This window comes from Verticillium nonalfalfae (genome assembly GCF_003724135.2).
Source record: "Verticillium nonalfalfae strain VnAa140/NRRL 66861 chromosome Unknown scaffold_103, whole genome shotgun sequence".
NCBI lineage: Eukaryota > Fungi > Ascomycota > Sordariomycetes > Glomerellales > Plectosphaerellaceae > Verticillium > Verticillium nonalfalfae.
The window spans coordinates 53,894-76,343 of record NW_021167328.1 but is presented as its reverse complement, the minus strand read 5'-3'; the positions used below and the strand labels follow the sequence as shown (position 1 = coordinate 76,343).

The 22,450-nt window shown below is 56.9% G+C and overlaps 7 protein-coding genes across 7 annotated transcripts; 3 read left to right on the top strand and 4 right to left on the bottom strand.

Annotated features, from left to right (window-relative positions):
• Positions 1-1,908: 1,908 nt before the first annotated feature.
• On the top strand, positions 1,909-5,036 carry D7B24_000449 (uncharacterized protein; the record flags this gene model as incomplete). Its single annotated transcript, XM_028634706.1, has 9 exons — positions 1,909-2,043; positions 2,100-2,438; positions 2,488-2,551; positions 2,605-2,701; positions 2,758-2,815; positions 2,870-2,926; positions 2,974-4,484; positions 4,532-4,619; positions 4,677-5,036. 9 exons carry the CDS (start codon positions 1,909-1,911, stop codon positions 5,034-5,036), a joined length of 2,709 nt encoding a protein of 902 aa, XP_028492634.1.
• Positions 5,037-5,122: 86 nt separating this feature from the next.
• On the bottom strand, positions 5,123-6,052 carry D7B24_000448 (uncharacterized protein; the record flags this gene model as incomplete). Its single annotated transcript, XM_028634705.1, has 1 exon — positions 5,123-6,052. One exon carries the CDS (start codon positions 6,050-6,052, stop codon positions 5,123-5,125), a length of 930 nt encoding a protein of 309 aa, XP_028492633.1.
• A 1,669-nt stretch (positions 6,053-7,721) lies between these two features.
• D7B24_000447 (uncharacterized protein) lies at positions 7,722-8,828 on the top strand (the record flags this gene model as incomplete). The annotated part of the gene is made up of 1 exon (XM_028634704.1): positions 7,722-8,828. One exon carries the CDS (start codon positions 7,722-7,724, stop codon positions 8,826-8,828), a length of 1,107 nt encoding a protein of 368 aa, XP_028492632.1.
• Positions 8,829-9,131: 303 nt separating this feature from the next.
• Positions 9,132-10,063, bottom strand: D7B24_000446 (uncharacterized protein; the record flags this gene model as incomplete). Its single annotated transcript, XM_028634703.1, has 2 exons — positions 9,132-9,490; positions 9,547-10,063. 2 exons carry the CDS (start codon positions 10,061-10,063, stop codon positions 9,132-9,134), a joined length of 876 nt encoding a protein of 291 aa, XP_028492631.1.
• Positions 10,064-10,627: 564 nt separating this feature from the next.
• Positions 10,628-12,894, bottom strand: D7B24_000445 (uncharacterized protein; the record flags this gene model as incomplete). The annotated part of the gene is made up of 4 exons (XM_028634702.1): positions 10,628-11,043; positions 11,114-11,594; positions 11,652-12,539; positions 12,589-12,894. 4 exons carry the CDS (start codon positions 12,892-12,894, stop codon positions 10,628-10,630), a joined length of 2,091 nt encoding a protein of 696 aa, XP_028492630.1.
• A 2,380-nt stretch (positions 12,895-15,274) lies between these two features.
• Positions 15,275-16,264, top strand: D7B24_000444 (uncharacterized protein; the record flags this gene model as incomplete). The annotated part of the gene is made up of 1 exon (XM_028634701.1): positions 15,275-16,264. One exon carries the CDS (start codon positions 15,275-15,277, stop codon positions 16,262-16,264), a length of 990 nt encoding a protein of 329 aa, XP_028492629.1.
• A 370-nt stretch (positions 16,265-16,634) lies between these two features.
• Positions 16,635-19,518, bottom strand: D7B24_000443 (uncharacterized protein; the record flags this gene model as incomplete). The annotated part of the gene is made up of 3 exons (XM_028634700.1): positions 16,635-18,890; positions 18,950-19,288; positions 19,342-19,518. The coding sequence occupies 3 exons, from the start codon at positions 19,516-19,518 to the stop codon at positions 16,635-16,637; spliced, it is 2,772 nt and encodes a 923-aa protein (XP_028492628.1).
• Positions 19,519-22,450: the final 2,932 nt, after the last annotated feature.

The window sequence follows — 22,450 nt, the reverse complement described above, 5'->3', positions numbered from 1 at the left end:
ACGGGACGAGGGCGGGGCGGGCGGCCACGTAAGACAGGCTTACCAGCAACGAAGCTGAGAACCACCCATGTGTCGCGAACGACATATCATGCCAAAGCCACGGTTTCTGGCAGGGCCGTGCCCCAGACCCCAGATGAGAATGTCGTTCAATTGATAGGGTTTTCCGAGACAACTGAATGTGACGGTTTTTGCTGTGAGCTTTCCTGTTTCAGTATCTCTTGCATTTTGGTACCTTGCAGCGTGAGACCTGTGCCCATATTCTTGCTTGCTCGTAAGCGAGTGTTGTCACCCAAGTCAGACCTTCGGAGCTCAAGGCAGATTACCCCGACCGACCTTTTTTTAAACTCAGGGCAGTCGGGAGAGTTGGGAGAAAGGCGATTGTTTGGGCGCAGGACCCAAGTCCTGTACGATAGGTGCCTTGGGTAGGCACGTACCTTGCCTAAGGTGCCGCAGGAGGTGGACAGGAGAGTGGCGGAATGTGTGTGGCGCCATGGGCAATCATGGTGGTAGGTACATGTAGATAGGTACCTAGATAAGTGCCTAGGTAGGTGATGTAGGTACCTAGCAATATGGCAAGAGAGTGGCTGCAACCCCATGAATCGGGGATATTCTTGGTCAGGCGCCACCCCACCACAAACGAACTTGCCTTTCTTGTCTCCTCGGCTGCTGAGAAGGCTTCTCTTTCCTCTCCTCCGAACCACTTCACCCTGCCGTCTGCATCGTGGTGCCGCTTATCCATAGCCCCATCACTCGCCTCGCGCCTCATGCATCAAGCTTCACGCCTCGAGCATCGTCCTGCGTTTCTCAGCTGCCATCGGAGACGATGATCGCCAGAAACGGTCCAGGCACCGTCGGGCGGCGCCGAAATACCTAACCCTGGCTTCTCACGAGAAGAGTCGACGGCGCCGCGATGGAGTCATCCAGGTGCCCACAGCCTGGAACGAGAGCAGAGCCAAGTGCCCAAGAACATCTCCTCTCTACGCCTCTCCCGCATAGGCTTGGGACGCTACGAACGAGACGACCAATCAGCACGCCGTCGCAAGACGCAGCTTGTCTGTCGTGATATCGCCCCAGAGGGAAAACGGCAGGACGATGCACAGCATACAGCTTCTGGCCTCGCGCTCAGAGCCTTCCCTCCCCGCGCCCTCCCCGGTCCGATGCAACGCTGCAGGCCGCCACTATCCACTTCGCATTCCAGAAGCCTGATCAGGCCTGGCGTCGCCCCCTCCTCCAGATCCCTACCCTGGCCGATAAGGCCCTCGATGGATGGACCGCCCGTCTCCCCACCCAACTCGAAAGATGAGATGGACGCCACCCGGGCCCTCTTTGCACTACATACTCGGGCCCTAGTGCGCCCTGGGACCTCCGGCATCCGCTGCGGCGCTTTCGCTCAACTCGGCAGGTCGACAATGTTTACTGTGGCATCCGGCACGCACCCGATCTGGCTTATTGGCTCTACCGAACCGGGACCCCTTTGGCTTGTGCCAACAAGGAAGCTCAACGACCATCGCCAGGCTTGGCAGGTCTCTCGTGCCCGCCAACCTTTGCACCCCTCTGCGTTGACGCTATGCCTGTCCAGCAGCACGCGACATGGCCCCTCTCCTCACGGCGCGTTGTATTCCTTGCGCCTCGAGCCAACACGAGCTTGACCTGCGGTGTCGGTAGCACAGGCGAGAACGAGTCATCGCATCACGTCTTGGGTCTTGCGAAAGACGCGCGAAGATGGGGTGGGAGCAGGGGTCGTCGATGGATGTTCTTCCGACGCACGCCCGCCGCCGAGGCTGCTGCCCGAGTACACGCTGCTATTTAATCCAGCTCGCGCGCCCGTGATCTGCAATGATCCTGTGATCGTCAGGCTCTCAGCTGCGATACTATACGAGACTTCTCAGTCCAGTCCAGTCCATCGCCATGCGTGTGAACAGTCTGCTTCTGGCTCTGCCCCTGGCACGGGGCGCCCTTGCCCTCGAGCGCCGCCTCGATCTTGACACGGCCGAGGACAACCGGGAGTACGTCGCCAAGAGCTACATCATTGAGTACAGCCGTGTAAGGAACCATCGCGTCAGTGATCGTGGTCGTGGGCCCCTGCTAATCCGTACCAGAGCTCTCTGCGCAGGCGCCAGGCCAGCCTCGAGTCCACCGACGACATCACAGTCGTCAAGACATTCGAGTCGGACATCTTCTCCGGCGTCAGCGTCGAGACCGAGTCCTACAACCTGGACAGCCTCCTGAGGCTGCCTGAGGTTAAGAACGTCTGGCTCAACGAGAAGGTCGACCTGCCGTCCTTTGAGGTCCACCAGGGCTTCAGCGACGACGCCAAGGCCATTGAGTACACGCCGCACATCGCGACCGGTGTCGACAAGCTCCATGAGCAGGGCATCCTCGGCAAGGGCGTCAAGATCGGCGTCGTTGACACCGGTATCGCCTACAACCACAATGCTGTGCGTGACGAGAACTCGAGCGGAGAAGGCAGTTGCTGACGATGTGCAGCTTGGTAAGGGCTTCGGACCCGGCTTCAAGGTTGCCGGTGGCTACGATCTGGTTGGTGATGGAAGTGAGTTGGCCATCCACACGTCTTCTGGATGCCGTATTAATTGTAACTCATAGTCTGGCCGACCACCGCCAAGGAGCCCGACCAAGACCCGAACGATTTCAGCGGTCACGGCACCCACGTTGCTGGCATCATTGCCGGCTCCACCGAATAGTACGATGCCTCACAATTTGCTCCACTGGAAGAAGGAAAACGCTGACCGAATGTAGCTGGAAGGGTGTTGCGCCTGAGGCTACCCTCTACGCCTACAAGGTCTTCTCCCAGTCCGTACGTGAAGCTGGCCCTGTGACGCGAAGACGGATTGACGCTGACTCGTCGTAGCCCTCCACCGACTCGGCCACTCTGATCGAGTCTTTCCTCCGTGCGTATGAGGATGGTGTAGGTGACCACTGCCCACAGTGATGTAGCTCCGCTGACATGGCTAGGTCGATATCATCACCGCCAGTATTGGAGGCACCAACGGCTGGGCTGAGAATGCCTGGGCTGTCGTCGCCTCTCGTTTGGTGGAGGATGGCGTTGTCGTCACCATCTCCGCCGGCAACAGCGGTGCCGCCGGTGCTTTCTTCGGCACTTCAGGCGGTTCTGGTCGCAACGTCGTCGCTGTTGCGTCCATTCGCAACGAGGTCTTCCCGGCCACGCCCTTCGAGGTCACCTTCAGCCTCGACGGCAAGGTCAACTCGACCAGGGCCGGATACATTCCCGCCTCATCGAACGTTCCCCCCTCTGTCGTCGACTGGCCCATTGTCCCCGTGACGCTCAACACTGCTGTGGCCGACGACGCCTGCTCTCCTCTCACCGGCCGCGACTTCTCCAACGTTGTCGCTCTTGTGAGGCGCGGCAGCTGTGCTTATACCGTCAAGCAGCAGAACCTTGCTGCCGCTGGTGCCAAGTATGTCCTGATCTACAACAACGAAGGCACCCTGCAGAAGCCTCCTTTCGACGCAGCCTCCCCCGCCCTGATTGCTGCCATCAGCGCCGATGCCGGTGTCGCCATCGTCAACACCATCAAGGCTGGTGGCAATGTTACGGCCGACTTCTCCATCAACCCCGAGCAGGTGGTTGCCATCGACTACGATGCCGGTGGCCGCCCTAGCATCTTCACCTCGTGGAGTGCCACCTACGACCTCCAGTTCAAGCCCGATGTTGCTGGTCCTGGCGGCGATATCTTCAGTGCGTGGTTCGACGGTGGCTACAACACCATCAGTGGTACCTCGATGGCCTGCCCTTACGTCGCTGGTGTTGCTGCGCTCTGGATCAGTGCTCATGGCGGTCGTTCCAAGCACGGCAACGGCTTCGCCAAGGAGCTCAGCGAGCGCATCATCTCCAGCGGTGTCTCTGTGCCCTGGTCCGACGGCTCCGCTCTTGACTACAACTTCCCCGCCCCTCCTGCTCAGGTCGGTAGCGGTCTCATCAACGCTTGGAAGGTCGTCAACTACGACACCCTCCTGCGCTTCGACAAGATTGAGCTCAACGACACGCGCTACTTCAACCGGTACCACGACATCACCGTCAAGAATGAGGGCAAACAGTCTGTTGAGTACGCCCTCTCGTACGAACACGGCGCTGGTGTCGACTCTCTCGGCTACCTCCCCACCGTCACCGGTGGCCTCACCCGCCGTCTCAAGAGCTTCGCTGAGCTGCGTCCCAAGAAGCTTGAGGTTGGCATCAGCCTGCCCCGCGACTTCACCCTGAAGCCGGGCGAGAGCAAGACCGTTAGCGTCAACTTCCGCAACCCCGACACCCTTGGCTGGAACGCCTCGGCTCTGCCTCTGTACGGTGGCAAGGTTTTCGTTGTTGGCAGCAACGGCGAGCGCCTGTCCGTTCCCTTCCTTGGTCTCGGTGCCGATCTCAAGCGCCAATCCGACCCCATCTACCAGTCCGGCTTCCCCTTGTCCTACTCGGGCGTCAGCAACACCCCCATCGCTCAGAAGGCTTCGTATGTACTTTTCGTCTCCTCCATTTGACTTCTGCTCACAGTTCTAGGTACTCCTTTGACCTGAGCGTTGGTGCCCAGGATTTCCCCAAGATCTTCAGCAAGCTTATTTGGGGCTCGCGCCAGGTTCGCTTCGATGTATGTTTTACTCGTCTTATTCTTGCTGCTGGGACTTTTACTGACTAGCTTGTACAGATCTACGAGGCTGGCTGGAGGGAACGCAACTGGAAGTACCCCCCTGTCGAGGGCCAGAACGGCTACGTCGGGCCCGCCGCGGCTTGGGCTGGTGCTGCCTCGGTTGAAGTCTTCAACCCTGTCTTCCACAACCCCAACCAGACCTTCACCTTCCCCGTCACCGACATCTACCGCAACGCGGAGAACACCGCACAGTTCTTCCGCTACTACTGGTTCGGTAGGCTGGGTAACGGAAGCCAGATCGCCGAGGGCAAGTATCACATCCGCTTCGCTACGCTGAAGCCGTTCGGAAACCCCGAGGCCTCGGACAACTGGGACGTTTTCCAGGCGCCTGAGATCACCATCACGGGCAAGTACTAGAGGGATGTGATTTGAAGGATACAATGTCATGATATTTGTAGACAAGACATGATAGACTCTTGATAGTCATTGCTCTGTCCATTTGACTAGCTGCGTTCCACACACGTTTTGTTGATTGCAAAGTTGACATCGACAATGACGGGACGATGATCCGATATCCAAAGGTTGTCATCAAACTTGTTCTCCAAGACGCCGTAGTTGAGAAGCGCCATGCCCTGGACTTCAGGCCTCCAGACAAACACATGATCAATGCGCGACCAACCACTTCGGTCATCCGAAAACCCTGTAAAAGTGTTGAGATGTCCATGGATTCGTCTCGGATCCACAACATCCTTCGCATCGTGATAATTCCCCTCAGCAACCATTTCCAAATATGCAGGGTTCTCGGGCGTGATGTTCAAGTCGCCACCCAGGAAAACAGGCGTCTCCTCGCCATCCACCACAACCGCAGCCTCCTCCGCGAACCGCACGAGCAGCTTCGCTGACTCGACGCGCGCCGTCTGGCCAATGTGGTCAAAGTGCGTGCACATGTACGTCAGCGGTGCGCCGCTCCGGCGGTCCCGCAGCGTCGCCGTCGTCACGACGCGCGGCAGCGCCGCGTCCCACCCCTTGCTGCCCGGCTCTTCGGGCGTCGGCGACAGCCAGCGCGTCGAGCTGTTGAGAAGCTCGTAGGCGTCGGGCCGGAAGAGAATCGGCGAGAACTCGCCGCCCTCGGCGCCGTCGTCGCGGCCGACGCCGACGGAGGACCAGGTCGGGGTGCCGAGGGCGGATTTGATGTCGGCGAGCTGCGTCGCGAGGACTTCCTGCAGGCAGATGAGGGACGTCGGGCGGCCGGCGGTCTCGTGGAAGAGCTGGGATGCCAGGGAGGGGAGGCGGTCGGACCAGGCGGGTTCGGGGGGGAGGACGATGGGGACGGCCCAGCGGATGTTGTAGGATATGAGGCGTGGGGTGAAGTCTATGATTTTCGAGGCTGCGAGGGCCGGGAGGCCGGATGCCAGGAGGACTGTTGCCTTCATTGCTGCTGTGGGTTGCGGCCGGTGCTCTTGAGCAAGTTTCGATAATGTGAGATCGCATGGTGGCCGCGGTACTTATGTTTTGCCGCTCTGTTGAGAGTCTGAGGTGTCATTTCAACGGCCTGGGCCTTGGCGTGCGTTGAGGTGTCCCTGGCGATCGTGTCCGTTCACGCACGTGGCTCGCTCCCAACTCATCCGAACGATGGGTAGCCAAGATCATCATGGCTTTCGCCCATCTCGGCGAGCCGACATGCAGGCTACCGACTGTGTCACAGTACCACCGCGGGAAATAGGAGACAAGCAACAGGCGTCGTGACGATCACAACTTGTTCCACGGTGGGCTTTCGCCCGATATAGGACGCCAGTTAGAGCGAGTTTGCATGTGAGGTTACCCAGAAGAGGCGACCGGCGCGGGGCCTCGGAATCGGACATTCACGTGGGGGCGGGAATGGCGCTCATTCGTTCGGCCGGGTGCGGGGTCGGCGCTGCTGTGATCGACCGGGCGGGGTTGGTCTCCGGGATGAATAAGTACTGAGACCTCTGGGCCCTGAAGGTGTGGTGGCATTTTGTGACGTCCTCGGCATGTGTGCTTAGGGCGCTGGGGGCGGGTTTGAGAGATGATCGTCTTATGCAGGGGACGATATCCTCAGCTGATGGGTCGCATCGTCGACTGTTCACAAGCCTGCCGAGGCTGGCGACTCGGGCTTGCTCATCCTCTCGATGATAAACTTCGTGTCCAAGGAAGTCCTCATGTCTTTCTTCCGATGACACCAGTAACATACTGGGGATGACCATTTGCCGGGGCTCGCCAGCCACTGATTCAATGCTCAAGGTACCATGTCGCCACATGTTAATTAATTGCGAGCACGGTCGAACTTCAGTGCCCACACATGCTGAACTTACGGTTCGTAAGGCGTCGAAGGTTTGAGATCTGTCGCCATCCGTTGCAACGTCGAAAACCCAACAGGGTTGCTGAATCAAACTTCTTGGCATGATAGCCATCTCCTGTTATAGACAGTAAAACCAAAGAGATTTGACCACCGTGGTGTTGTCCTGTAAAGCTATGGTTAAGACGCGAATCCAGCAAGCTGCGGTATGAGATCGTGTCGGCACCATTTTCTGTCAACGACCTTCAAAATGTATGCGCAGCAGGTGGAAATTGAAGGCACCTCACCGAACCTTGATTGCCTTCCGAAGAGGGCGTGGCTTGCAGCCACGGGCCACGTCTAATATCCTCACTCACATGCAAAAGAAATATCATGCTGGAGTAAATCTATGCTGAAGCGCAGTGAATGTCCAAGTCATTTTGCGTTTGATATAGCACCAGTGACATCCTCATTGAGATGTTGCGCCACTTGAAAAGTGGCCGCTTCGGATCACGGCGATAACGGATGATGTTGTCGAATTCAGTTCAGCCATTTCTGCTGAGATTTTGGAGTTGTGACATTCAGGCTTGGTAAGGTTGAGGGCAGGCTTCAGAAAACAGAAACAACTTTCCACTACACTCCGTGTCACGAACTTACTGAGAGGCCGCTTCCGATCACGGGAATTGATTCTCATCTACATAAGATGGTGGCTCCCTGCTACTCAAGAAACCCTCATTGCAACTTCACATCTTGTGGTGCTATCAAGACCATCCTTACACCCTTGTCCATCATTACATTTGAAAACCATGAAGCTCGGGACCCTTCTCGCGGGCGCTGCCCTCGTCCTGCCTACGGCACTCGCCATGCCGAAGCAGCAGTTCTGTCGAACTCTCGCCAAGCCTGACTGCGGCAAGGGTTGGGTCTGCGTCCCGATTTCTGCAGGATGCACGACTACCACCGACTGTCTTGGCATATGCCGCTCAGCGAAGAAGTACAGCGCCATGGTGCCAGTCGCTGAAAAGGAGAAGACTCCTGTGGAGCAGGTAAAAGAGACGATCAAGGAGAAGAAATTGAAGAAGGGAGAAGGCAAAGAAAGGAAGGGCAAAGATGTGACGAAGATGGGGGTCAGCGATGTACCCGAATCGGTCATTCAACCTGCGGCGCGAAACCCTCCTCAAGAAGAACACGAAAAGCCCGGGAAGCAAGACAAGAAGAAGGGCCTGAAGAAGCACGAAAAGACGAACGGCGATAAACATAAGTCTAAGGGCCACCACGACAAGCCGAAGAAGAAGCACCCAAAGGATCGCAAAAGTCCTGGCAAGTCCAAGCACCACGATAAGCCCAAGACAAAGCACCATGGAGAGCCGAAACAACCCGAGGAGCCCAAGCATCATAACAAGGCCTCGCCCCCGAAGAAACCGGCGCATCCCAAAAAGCCGGAGCACCCCAAGAAGCCAGAACACCCCAAACACCCGAAGAAGCCGGAACATCCCAAGAAGCCAGAACATCCCAAGAAGGCGGAGCACCCCAAGAAGCCAGAACACCCTAAGCATCCGAAGAAGCCAGAACATCCCAAGAAGGCGGAACCCCCCAAGAAGGCGAAGCACCCCAAGAAGGCGGAACACCCCAAGAAGGCGGAGCACCCCAAGAAGCCAGAACACCCTAAACACCCGAAGAAGCCAGAACATCCTAAGAAGGCGGAGCACCCCAAAAGGCCGGAGCACCCGAAGAGGCCGGAACATCCCAAAAGGCCTGAGCACCCTAAGAAGGATGAGGGACCGAAGAAGACGGAGACCAAGAATGGCCCAAAGACAAAGGAGGCCGAGAAGCCCAAGGACCAGAAGCCAAACTCCGATCAAGGACACCAGGTCCCTGATAAAAAACCCGAGAATCAGCCCCAAGGTACTCTTTAGAACGGCGAGTAGTCGGAATAACACATCCACTGCAGAATAGGACCTCGTCAGCAGACTTTCTTTCTGTCAACTCAAGCTGGTCAAGTATTTTGGTGAGTCGCAGAAAAAGGGCTGAGGTAGTTATTCAATCTCGGATGAACACGATGATGGAGTTGTTCTATGGTTTGGGGTTGACTTCCGATGGGTTGAGATGACAAGTATCGGCCTCTGTACTCCACATTGATCTTATAATACTACGAGCCGTAAACTACGGGACTTTGCGATGCTCAATGGCATTGATTACCCGTAAGCAAGTGATGTAACTTATAACTGCATCGCTACAGCCATTACCGCCGCAGCAAAGGCTAAACCGGCCCCGCTCCGTACTACCCCCGCATCCGAAGGCGGGAACTCTGCCTGCGGCTCCCGGCTCCCCTCCACCACTTTGTTCGGCGCAACGCAGACAAGGTGCACCTTTTGCTGTGATCCAGAATGCACTGTGAAAAGCATGGGCACGGTTTGCTGTACCCGCAGGTCGTATACATCGAACCCGTTCTCCTCCTCGTCCGGAGGCATGATGCGCCAGCCGGGGAAGCCAGCAAAGGAGCGGTATCCGTTTGGAACATCAGTGTGTGGTAGATTGTCCAAAACGCAGACGGAGGGGTTGAGTTGGACAGGGTTGGCTTTCCGGGTCAGTATTTGAGCGAAGAACGCGAACAAGAGGCACGGGGGCACGTACAGGTGCGGAAGCCAGTGGAGACGTCACATTTGTCCCCGAGGTCGAGCTCAGGACAGGGCCCGTCGGAGGGTGTCATCGGCGTTTTCAAAGCTTCTTCGATACACTCTTCTGACAGTACGCCGCTGCATGAGTCCTCACTTGACGCGTCACCTATAGAAGTCGCATTCTGCCCGGGCATGGTGTATCCGCACACACGCGTCGCATTGCCAGTCTCGCTGCCAACAAAGCTCTGGGGCACGCTGAGGAAGACGGCCAGCTCTTGAGCTGTCGGCCAGCCGTCGAAGTAAACATTGGCTCTGCGGATGTCGGTCAGGGTCGCAGAGACGAACCAATCTTCATCTCCATTCCCAAGCGGCGGAATAGCAATTGTGCCAGTGGCATTCCAGCTGCGTTCGTCTGCGAGGTGACGGATGGGGAGAGGGCAGTTTTCAAGGCCCTCGTTCCTCTGGGCGGTCGCATAAGGCTGACCAGACAGGAACAATGCAGCCGCGAAAGCAAAGCGTGATTTAGTGGGCATGCTGTTCAATTTCTGGTTTTCACGATGATTGAGCGATAGTGTGCAGAAATTGTTTGAAAGAGACCCGGGGCTGGAAATTGATGAAGATATTTAAGTCCGGACTCCTCAACGCCCAAATCTGAAGCTTGGAACCAATCTTTCGTCATGAGTGGAGGCGACTCATACCAAGACGAACGAAGGATTGCCAAGTGCGCTCAGCTGCTTTTTACTGGCATCGTGGGAACGCGGCTCTCATTGCTTGAACCCACATACTAGAAGTAACCCTCCCTGAGAATCCGCAGGTGCCGCTCGTGGCCTTGGCGACAGACTTAGGGCCGCTAGGGGACACCCCAAGACATATGCCCAGAATATTTGCTACTGTAACCCGACTATCAGGGTTCTTAAATTTCCTTGGCAATGGTCAAGAGTGATCAAGTTCAGCGCACGTTCTCGGGTTGAAGCATCACGTCAGGCTAGCAGGCAAAGGATGAGCAAACGAGTATAAAACCTGAATTCGAAGGGCGGCAGGCCTCCTAAAATGGATACTACTTTCAGACATCGGTAATCCTACATTCTTACCTCCGCTCAAGACGACCCATTGGTCCCGTTCGCATGTCCATTAGTACCATTTGCTTGTCCATTGGTCCCATTCGAGCAGCACTCTCTGAACGCAAGCGTACTCTCCTTGTCCGCCGCGTCGAGGGCTCCCTTGCCCGCAGCAACTTGCGACGGCGTGCTTGCATAGCTCGGTGGCACGTCGAGAACGGGGTTGTTCCGGAAGAAGTTGCGCGGCCGCAGCAGTAGCGTGATCGGCTCGACTGGCATGACGGGGAAGTCCTCGGGCGCCGGGATATGGGTCACGCCGAACGTGTGCCAGAGCACGACGTCCTCGTCCTCGATGGACTCGGTACCGTCGCCGATCCATTCGGGAATGCCACGCGACGGTTCGCCTGAAGTCTGCGGCACATGGCGGCCTGCGGGCCACAGTTGATCGTCGCGGTCTGAACCGTTAGTAGGTGATCCATACAACATGGTCATTCGTAAGGTAGCAAGGTGGGATGGGAAGCTTACATTTCGTGACGTGCACCGCGTGGCGGGCGAAGCCTGCACGCTTCCAAACAAGCGAGCCCTCTTTGGGCAGCAGTCCCGGCACCTCGCGGCTAACCAGCTTGTAGCTAGCAGGCTTTCCACTGTAAGGGTGCAGCTTGCTTGTGTTGGCCATCTCCCACGTGCGTGATGTCGCACCATTGTAGTCCGTCTTCGAATTGCCTGTGGTGTCAAGCTTGGTGCGACGGGCCCCAAAGGCATTACCATAGAAGTTCTCAGGACTGCCAACGGGGGCGTCAGAAGCGACCGTGTCGACCTGGAAGACTGTGTTGCGCGGACCGTCGATATTGGGATCGACGCGCAGGCAGAAGAGGTGCTGGTGGTTGTGGGCGTTGACGCCGGGGAACACCTGGGTGCCCCAGCCCTTAGTATCTTCGCCCTCGTTCATGGCATATGTGTTGAGAATGCCTGTGAGCTTGATCTCCGGCTGGATGGTACCGTCTTGCTAGCGTGGCTGTTAGTTACCTCAAAACAGAGTGAGAGAAGCTCGGGTGTGACTTGCATGGAAAATCCACTGAATTGCATACTCATAGTTAGCGGCAGTGAAGATCTGCTGCACAATGAGCTTCCGCGCCCGGGTCACGATGACCGAGTCATCACGGAAATCACTGTGCTTGAACAGAATGCCACTGTCCTCTTCATGGATGCAAATAGCGTTTTTGATCGTGCGGACCCCGCCAGCACGCGTGGGAAACTCGGCATCGAGGTAATGAATAGACCCCTTGCAGTCGCAGCCCAGTGTCAACGCATTCGTCATGTAGCCCGCGCCATACTCGCCGAGATCAAAAGCGTGCTTTCTTTGATGGGGATGCTCCGGGTTGCCGTAGGGGACGACCATCTCGGCGAGCGAAAGTCGGTAAAAGATTGGTCTCACATTGCCCTTGTCGTTGTAGGTGATGTTATTAAGCACAATACCCTCCCTGTAGTTGAAGCCAATGTGGAACTTCCAGTTCTGCCACTCCAGCTCCCTGCCCTCGATTTTGAACGACACGCCCTCTGGTTGTGTGATATTGATGGGCTTGATATCATTCCGGTACCCGCCATTCTTCTCAATAGCAGCGGGATGGTAGTCGACAGGCTTCGTCTTGCTAATAGGCCGACGGATCTTGGGGATGTCGATATCGACAATCTCTTGCTTGTCGGCATCGTAGATGGGGCAGAAGTCGAGAGGATACTGGTACTGGCACGTGTCGACGTCGGGGCGGTAGTACATGAGGGCCTGCTGCAGGCGCACGACGTTGCCGTGACGCTCATCGTAACCGATGGTCCAGGGGTCGCAGTACACCTTGTGCATCTCTTCCTTGGGGATGCCGGAGATCTCGCACTGCTCAATGACCTTGGGGTCCTTACGACAGATGTGCTCAACGGCTACGAGCTCTTCCATTGTGATCTGACCCGTCAGTTTGCGCATGGGCATCGGGAGAGCTGCAGCTACTTACGATTGGCTGCACGCCGTCGAGGAGATCCCAGTGAGTGATCTTGTCTTCGACCAGGTCCACGAAACCCTCGTAGACCTTGCCGCCCTTGGCGATGACGACGACGTCGGCGATCCTCGCAGGCCGAGGGGCGCTGGCAGGGTCGGCCAGCCAGGCGGTCATCTCGGCCTTTCGGGGCTCATGGAGTGAGACGACATTGTAGAACAATTCGCCGTGTGCCTTTTGGACGGCGGCGATGGCTTGCTCGATCTCAGCCGAAGTGAGGGGATCGAGAGGGTGCGGCAGTGTGCCGTTCACTGCTGCAGGCATGGCTGATGCGTAGGAGACAGACGAGTTACAAAGGTTGAGTTGGTAAAGATACTGCGGACTTGGGGTATGGCTGAAGGCTCGCGAGAGGGCCGACGTTTATACTTGAGACTGACCATGGCCTGAGTCGCACCCGTCGCGGCCGAGCGCGGGGTGCTGTAGCCATGTGTGACCTGACCTCTCAACCTCCGAGATAAGTCCAACCAAACACAAAGGCGATAAGACGCCTCACACCCTTTAGGATGCGACGTTCCCCAATGACCGTCGTAGTCGTAAGCTAAGACGATTGTGGTAGTCATTGGCCTGGGCGATCAGCCGTCGATAAGAGAACGGGCTGGTGCTGGAGCTTCCCCCGCATCAGTCCCGATGGGGAGTAGAACGGGCATGGCTTGCATGAGCTCGTGGCCAGATGATAAGCTGCCGGGATCGGATGCGGGGGGATAAGAACAGTTTGTCGGGATTTATGGATGTGTCGTCACGTCGGGTTCAACGACGCTCGCGACCTGGCTTTATATTTGCGATTTCTTGTGGTCATCGGATGGCGGACTGCGCTTGAAGTGGCGTGGGATGGCACAGGTGGTCGAGCACAACTCCTCGGCGGATGGGTTCTCCGTTGTGATATCATTTCCGAATCTTCTGCGGCGATTCGACGCTAGTGCAAGGTCCTGCAAGTCATGATGCCGAATAAGTTAAGCATGGATGTCGGGGGAGAGGAGAGCAGAAGAAAAAGAAAGTCACTGTCTCAAATCCGAAGTGTTTGGTTTCGGGATGACCAAAATATGTTTTGAATACTTCAACGTCGAGGCTTAAACCATAGCGGTCGTCACACAATCTTTTTCAGCCAGTGGACTAAGGTATTGAAACGTCAATGTCTGACGCACTTGGCACATTTGAATAAGACAGCAGACAACACAATGGATTGACTGTGTACGAGCTCAGTCTCTACGGGACCTCACAGTGGTAGAAACGCGTCACGGCGTCTTGAACCAGGCATGCAAGTAGCCATTGAGAGGACAACAATAAAAAGCTTCCATGCTAGGAGAAATGTTATTTTTTATGAAATGTCATCAAGCCATCATGGCAGTGTAGCAGCCATGGGCAGTGAAAGACGTCAACGTCACCTCCAGCTAAAGCTAAGCATTAATTTAGCTAGGTATACAAGTCAAAAGAAAGCTGCAAGCCCCGGCCAAAATCAGACTGCTCGTTATCACTCCTAACAAAATTTCAAGTCCCCTTGATCTAGATACGGCGAGCTGCGAGCAGTTTCGCAAAAGTCTAAGAGCACTTCGTAATTTGCGGCGAGCTTAGGTGAGGCAGGTGCTGCAGGAGGTCGATGACTGTTTCATTCCGTTCGAAACCGCTCAGCGTTTTTTGGTTGCTAGAGGCCCAGCTGTCTGAGAGGACGTAGGCCATGGTGGTGTCCTCGAAGAGGCGATTGCAGAACTCGTAGAAGTCTCTCAGAAGACGGGTGAAACCTTCTCGGCTGCATCATATTGCAGTGTCGTGCATTTATGGACACAGAAGTATTGGCAGATGGTGAGGATACACGATGTATTACATGATGTTCTGGTGATGAGCGGCGACATGTGGGCAGTGAGGGGACTCGTGGAAGGCCGAGGCCCTCGAATAATACTGGTACATCGCCGTGAATACAGCGGTGTGGTTCAGGTGGCTCAGGGCCTTGCTGACCCTGCCGGCAGCATTGATCTCCCAGCCGGGGCCTGGCTAGACCGGGCATCCATGCACCATGCGTGCTAAGAAGGAGCGTACTGGATGCGCGAGACCCCTAAGACGTCCACTGGAGGATCATTACAGCGCCCACCAAGGCTTGTGGCCGGACGCTATTCTGCCCCTGAAGCAGATCTCGGGGCTCCCTTGGGCACTCTCGATCAGGGCCCAGACACCACGATTTTAGTGGCTTCAGGGCCGTCAGTGTGGAGCGTTGGAAGTGATGACATCAGCAGGCCATGTGGGTCCCGGAGCCCCTCCAGTATCGAGTGAGTCGCCATTTTTGAATGCCGCAACACCATCACGATGCCGCGCTTCTACATCTCAACGGGGGGCGGTATCGCTTCGGCTTCATCAGGCTGACGCACACATTGAGCCTCTACATCCTGTGAGTCCGTATCGGGGAATATGCACGGGTCCGTGGCCAACTGCTTGACGGTGCCTCTCAAGCTTTGCCTGTTCCCAGCAACCACAACTGACGCAACCAGGCCTCACACCTCAACACTCAGGAACTGGGACTCTCATACAAACATTGAATAAGAGATCCACGTCAGGGCCTGCTCGTCAAGCACTCTAGGCCTACTCTTCAAGCACTCTAGGCCTACTCGTCAAGCACTCTAGGCCTACTCGTCAAGCACTCTAGGGCCATATCGCCATGGCCCAGCCGTCGCCTGCCTTTGCGACGCCCCTGCCCCAGTCAAATCGATCCGAGGTCCTCGAGTGGCGCTTCCCCAAGCCCTACCATCAATATGTCCTGACGGGAAAGTCACGAGCCGCGTGGCACACGTCCTTCGTCATCCCACAGCTCAATCTCCTCCTCGACGCCGGTCTTGTCGTCAACAAGGAGCGCCCCAAACACATCTTCCTGACCCACGGCCACAGCGACCACGTGCTCCTCTCGCCCGCCTTTGTCAAGCGCGAAGACCCGCCAGACATCTACTGCCCCGTCGAGATGAAGAAGTTCTTCGACGACTACATCCTCGCCAAGACCATGATGAACCGTGGCGGCCACATCCAGTACGACGAGGCTGAGGCCCGCGGTCTGCCCGTCGACAAGGACGCCCCCGACGTGGACGACGACGGCCGGACGCCCTCGCAGCGGGCCTTTCTCGGCACGCACGTCACGCACCCCGTCGTCCCTGGCGACGAGATCCCCCTGCGCCGCCTCAAGGGCATGAGCGCCTCCGTCTTCCGGTGCGACCACAACGTCCCCTGCGTCGGCTACGTCTTCAGCACGACGACCCACCGCCTCAAGCCCGAGTACACGTCCCTCGCGGGCCAGGAGATCAAGGCCCTGCGCACCTCGGGCGTCGACATCACGGCCCCGCACACGAGCCCCGTCTTCGCCTTCCTCGGCGACACGACGGCCTCCGTGCTGGCCGCGGAGCCGCCGTGGCTGCGGGGCGGCATCCCCGTCGTCATCACCGAGTGCAGCTTCTTGTACGAGGAGCACAAGGCCCAGGCCGAGAAGACGAAGCACACGTACTGGCCCGATCTCGAGGCCGTCGTGCGCAGGTGGCCCAAGACGACGTTCATCATTATGCATTTCAGCATGCGGTACAGCGACGAGCAGGTGTCGGCCTTTTTCAAGGGGCTGCGGGATCCGCCTAAAAATATTGTCGTCTGGGTAGATGGGGAAGCGTAGTGCCTCTGCGAACAAACAGAATCTAGAGTAGTTGAAGGATCCTCAAGCGCATGAAAGCACTTTTGTCTGCAAGTAAAGCTACTGGAAAGATGGTGCTGGTATTTCCTGGCATTCATCAGTGGCCCATGTCCCTGTAGTGTGCCTCTAGCCAGGCCGGAGACCATGATCATCTCCCAGAATATTCATCTGCAAGAACGGAGGATTTCACCACGGAAGTTTTTTCATTGAGCAGTCTCAAGGCCACTTTCTCGGAACAAGTCCCTGACACTGGTCAATTCTCGATCAATGTTCATGAAGAGACTCGAATCGCCGACTAGCTCAGCTGAAGTCGCGAACACCGCATAATGACTGACTACAACACCAAGCAGTCTCATTTTCTCAGCGGCAGCACTTCAATCTCCGGCGTCTCAAACACATCCCAATTGTCCGCCGCCGCGCGGTTGCCAAACGGCCGCAACGAGGCCACCCGCATGCGATACCGCCCCGGCGCGATCTGCGTCCCATTGCCCAGCTCGCCGAACCACGAAAATTCGGACGGCAGTATGGTCGACATGGTCCGCGGCGCATTGACCAGGGGAAATCTGAAAATCTCCCATACGTCGTCGAAATCTGGCTCAAACATGAAATCATCGCCGACAAACGACCACGCCGCCACGGACCCGACGAAGCCCGCCTGGCCCTCACGCGGCGGGTAGGCCCACTGCCGCTCGCGCCACGACGCCTCGAAGACGTCCCAGCGCAGCTCGCGCGTGCCGAAGAAGCTCCGCATCGAAAGGCGCGGGAAATCCGGGCGCGCGGCGTCCTGGCTGAAGGTAAAGTTGGCCTTGGTCTCGATGCTGACGTTGGCGGCGCCCGAAACGATGAGCGGCACGCCGGCCGTGCGCTCGAACATGACGCCCACGTCGCGCTTGAGGTCCGCTGCGAGGCCGAGGTACGGCACGCACAGCTCGTCGCCGTTGCTGCCTTTGATGACGATCCGGCCGCTGTACACGGGGAGCGCCTCGGGCGCGGCCGCGGCGCCCTCGGTCAGCGGCGAGAAGTTGAACTGCACCGTGCGCGTCTGTCCGGGATTGACGGTGAAACCGGCGCCGGGGAATGAGACCCGCGGGCTCAGCTTGAGCGGGTTTGCCAGTAGCTCGCTGGCGTCGGCTATGCGCGCCGGCGACGCTGTGTGGACGGCGGCTAGACCGCCGTAGTCCTGCTGTGAAAACGTGTACGTGACGGGCCTTGTCCCGGTGTTGGTGATGTCCACCTTTTGGTAGCGGCTGAAGTGCCGCGTGTCGTTGAGGGCAAACCTGGTGAACGACAGGCTCGTGTCCTGGCCCAGCACCTTCGAGGCGTTGACGAGACCGGTGCCCACCTGCGCAACGGGGGCGAGGGCGTCTAAGACGGCGCCGGTGGTGTAAGGGTCGTCCCAGGCGATGGGCTCGCCCGAGGAAATGATGCGCATGGCGAGCTTCTTGGCCCAGCTCTTGTCGTGGTTGGCGCGGCCGCCAAACTGGCCGACGTACAGGGCCGCCACGCCGGCAATGTACGGCGTTGCCATGGACGTGCCGCCCAAGATGGCATAGCCGTCGCCGAGATATGTCGACAGAATGTCGCCTCCTGGTGCTGAGATGTCTGATTTCAGAGACAGGTCGTTGGCTGGCCCGACACTCGTGAAGGTGCTTGCAAGGCGCGGGCGGTTGGGGTTGGCTATCGACGTGGTGTGCAGGTCAGGACGGACGTCAAAGTCAAACGTAACGTTGCCACCCGCCTTGAGAACGTCAATAACGGCTTTGCCGTCTTCGGCAGGTATCATGGCCATGTTGGGGTCTGATTCCTGTACTCCAGGCTGAACCAATGGTCTCTCGTTGTTGTAGACAATTATGTGTGTCGCGTTGCGCTCCTTCAAAAAGGCCTGCTTTTCCGCAAAAGTGCAGGTGCCGCGCCGGACAAGCACAACGACCTCGGACAGGTCTGGCGTATCGGCCGGCAAGGGTGCGCACGCCTCGTCCTCGAGGGCATCGAGAGAGACGGGCCAGACGGGCCAGCCCTTGACCTTCGCCGGATACCAGTCAAAAAAAGATCTGTAGGGAATCCACCTGTCCTCAGACGCACGCCCGGGCAGTGTCAACGTCGATTTGAAATTGAGCAAGGGGATGACATCTGGCTCAATGGAGGCGACCGATACCACATTGACGCCTGCGCTGCCACTGTCGGCGGCGAAAGCTCCCGGCCCGCCATTGTTTCCCGCTGCAATAATGACCAGGACGCCTTGCTCCACGATTCTGCTGGCCACGAGAGCCCAGGGGTTGTCAGCCCAGCCGTTCATGCCACCAATCGACATGCTGATGATGTCTACACCGTCGTCGTATGCTCTCAGCATGGACTCGATCAGAGTTTCGTCGTCGGTGCTCTCGCCGGGTGTGAAGACTTTGTACGCGTAGAGAGAGGCTTCAGGCGCTACACCCGTGAAGAATTCGCTCTGTCCTGCGATGATACCCGCAACATGAGTGCCGTGGCCGTCCAAGTCGTCGGGGTCCTCGTCTGGCATCTTGACCTCGCCTGGCTTTGGCCAGCCGGTCTGGCCTACGAAATCATGACCACCGACGACTTTGAAGCCTTTGCCGAAGCCTCCGCCGAGCTGAGCCGCCCTATTAGCAAGTGTTCGACTGGTGCGCTTCTCTCCGTCGTGTCACTCACCGCCTTGTGCCGATAGTTGATCCCGGTATCAATGACGCCGACTATGGCGCCCTTGCCCTTGATGTTGGCTTTGTGGAGCTTATCGACGCCTGTCATGTCGTGGATGGAGTAGTTGCTAAGCTGCGGCTCGCCGCCCAGGCGCTGAACCTGGGGCTCGCCAAACGTCATCCGGCGGGACTGCCAGGCTTTGGCAACAACAGCCTTGTCTTGGATCGAGTCGACCGTGCTTTTCGGTGCCTTGATGGTACAGCCTCGGAAAAGGCCATTGTCAAACACCTTCACGACATCAATGCCGTCTTCCTTGCCAAGGGCATCGACCGCGGCCGAAACGTCGGTTTTCTGAAGGGCCGTCAACGAACAGTTCTTGCCTCCAGACAAGACCTTTTACTCACAGCATCAAATTCGACGATGTAGTGACCGTTGCCCACAAGACCATCCCCGCTCTGCTGGGGCTGGGGCTCAGGCACATCGTCTCTCCGGTATCTCCGTGGGTGGGACGGAGGGCTTTTCTCTGTTTGAGCTGCCGCCGCTATGGCCCATAAGCCTAGAAGGGCCCGAGAGAACCTCATATTTGCCTCTTTGATTCCCTCCTGCTTGGGACTCGAACGTGAAGCTGGAGGACGGAAAGGATCGTACGCTCTGGCAACCACTACGAGATGCGGTGGTGCGACGTCCTTTTCAAGGCTTTCGTATGTGGTCTGACTCGCTTCATCTTGTTGTGCGAGGCTTGTGAGTCTTGTGATTGGGCTTCATCGCTGGATTTCTCTTAATATGCTCAAATGCTTGCAACACGGTCTCGGGGGCATGCCGGCTCTTGCCCAGGCGGATGCGCTGTGGTCTCCCTGCTTACCATGTAATGTGTCGACATGACACCCCGGAAAGCTGTCCGTGCGGCATGGGGTTCGTCAACCAGCAATGGCCTGGAGCGAAAGTTTGATCTCTGGTGACCTGCCATCGACCCGTATCTGCGAACCTTAATAAAGTCAATCTGTGGGAGAAGGGGTGGCAATGCAACAGACTAGGGTTATACGGCATCTTGCGGCAATCGGTCTAGGTCCTGGGTTGCGGCAGTCTCGGACACCATGCAATCTCCCAACATACAGAAAGCGACACAACAGCACCAGGTCACTTGCGAGATTATCAGTGCCAATGCGTCCATCGTGCCGCAGAAGTCAAAGCTTATTCCTGTCATCCTACTTAGCACGACGCACGCACCAAGAATCCCCAGACATCGACCGTTCGTGGCAGATCTTGGCCCGACCCGGACTAGATAAGGTAGCTACGGCTTTTCGGAGTTACATTCACCCTTTTGACTGCCCACGCATCCACCTTCTTCCAGCTCGCTCCGGCCGGCCCTTAAGGGTCTACCTAGCTCAGGGGCCGAGCAGGCAGTTCACGCGATACCATCACAGCCCCCGGGTCCACTCATAATACCACACGGTATCTTAGTTGAGCAGGACGTACCGAGTCCAGATAGACTTGAGTCGGTTCGCTTTCGGCTCGCTCGCCTGAGTTGCAGCATTCGTCTTGGCTCCAGCCAACCTTCAGTATATATGATGCACAACGCATGTCGCATTCTGAGATGGCACGTTGCCAATGAAACGTGCTATGAGTTATTGATATCCGGTCTAGTTCTGTTCGATGGATTGTGCCCCTCCCTTCGGACCTGCATACCCTTCGTCTTTCTTCTTCGGGGTCCTTCATCGCCCGGGCGCCTCACGTAGCGCGCCTGCGGGCGGAGTGAGCTACGTTGTAATGTGAGAGCACAAGAACGTAGCGGTATTGGGCGACAGACACTCCAGCATCTGGCCATTGCAAGCGAGCTGATCAGCGTGGGATGCACGTGGAGCGCTTTTGCTCATGCATGCACTCTTTCTCACATGAGCTGCATGATTGAGGCGTGAGACAAGAGCTTGATCAGTTCCCTTGGCATGGTAGTTTGTCTATGAGCGAGAGTTCGTTGAGGGCGACGTTCAGGAATCGGAAAGACCACCAGCTGTGTTGCGGGCTTCTGCAATAACCGCAAACCCTTTGCGCACCTTATAACCGAATCCGAGGTCATTGGCGGCACGACTCAACGAAGGTTCAATCATTGCGGCTTTCTACGTGCTGATAGGATTCAATAGACATGATGATGGTGTACTAGGGAATGCACAGCTGAGAGCTCGTACTTTCGGGTCATGATAGCACGGCTTAGATGCGCCTGTTAGTTAAGCGGCCAGATCACGAAAGCTCTTCAGATTTCGACTTCTCACATTCTCTGGGCGACGCTTTTCTTACTAGCTGGATTGCAGTAAAAGAGCATCGATATCATGAGTCCGATACCAACCATAGCCCTCGCCATCCCTACCTTGGGCCAGCGGGTCTCATCTTTTCGACCCAAGCTTCATCGTGGGTATCACCGTCCTTTCACTCAATTCATTCCCCAAGCCTCGATCCATCGTTGACCAAAGCCGAATCAGCTCAGTTTTCTTGATATCGCTGACTGCACATGGCAATCTTGAGTGCCGGTAGGAAGGGGGAAACCTACGGACACACCAACCCTCGTTTACGGCATCGCATGCGAACCCTTGCAGCGTCTCGTTGAGGTTCTGGCCCAGTTTTACATGTTGCCGCTCATGCGTGTCACCCCAACGATATCCAGCCGCCGTCGTCTGCGTCGACGATAGGAGGAAGAAGTACCCATTGCGACTTCTGCTTTGGCATAATGGATGGAGCGAAATGATGGTGTATGCCGACGTCGTGTTGTTTACTCGGATCGTTGTGCGCATTGCTGCATCTGTTTACGAATCATACACATGCATGTGTGGCGTGAGGGGAGGTGGACGACAGCCGTGTGTGAACGCAGAAGTACTCGTAGTGGTCTGATGTTGTAGGAACGTTGGCTCAGGGCTACAGCTATTCAGCCTGCGAATGGTGTCGTCTCGTCGACAAACCCCGGATTGTGCAGCCAGAAAATTTAGAATGATTCGTCATCGAGCGAGCAGACTTCTTGCAGCCAAAAACAACGACGGCTAGAGCTCCCAGGTGAACGACCCAAGGTGCTAGGACAACGGAGCGCGGGTGGTGAAGATGTTGGATGCCAGCCAACAGGCGGCTTTAAAAAAAACCTGTACCTGGACATGGTCTGGCGCTATCAAGGCACTCTGGGGCGTTAGTCTCGCGAAAGGCTGCCCACTGGGGCGATCATTTTGGCTTGACGCCATCAGCGCGGACCGCCGCAGTGGTCTCAAAGGAACCGCCAAGAACAGTGGGGGGCTGTGCAGCATGTGACTTTGGTGCTATTGACGTGCGCATATCCATTTGCGCAAGTACCCTGTTCTCCATATTCCCTATTTGCCTCGATAGACTCTCAGCGACTTGCTCAGGCAGCCTCTGTCCATGGCCTTTGGACATGGCGAAGCTCAGCACATGGATTAAAAAGCATCTTGGCACAGGGACGAATTCCAATAAGCAATCTGCAGAAAAGCCGCCGTTCCTTCCAACACCGCGCAGACCGCT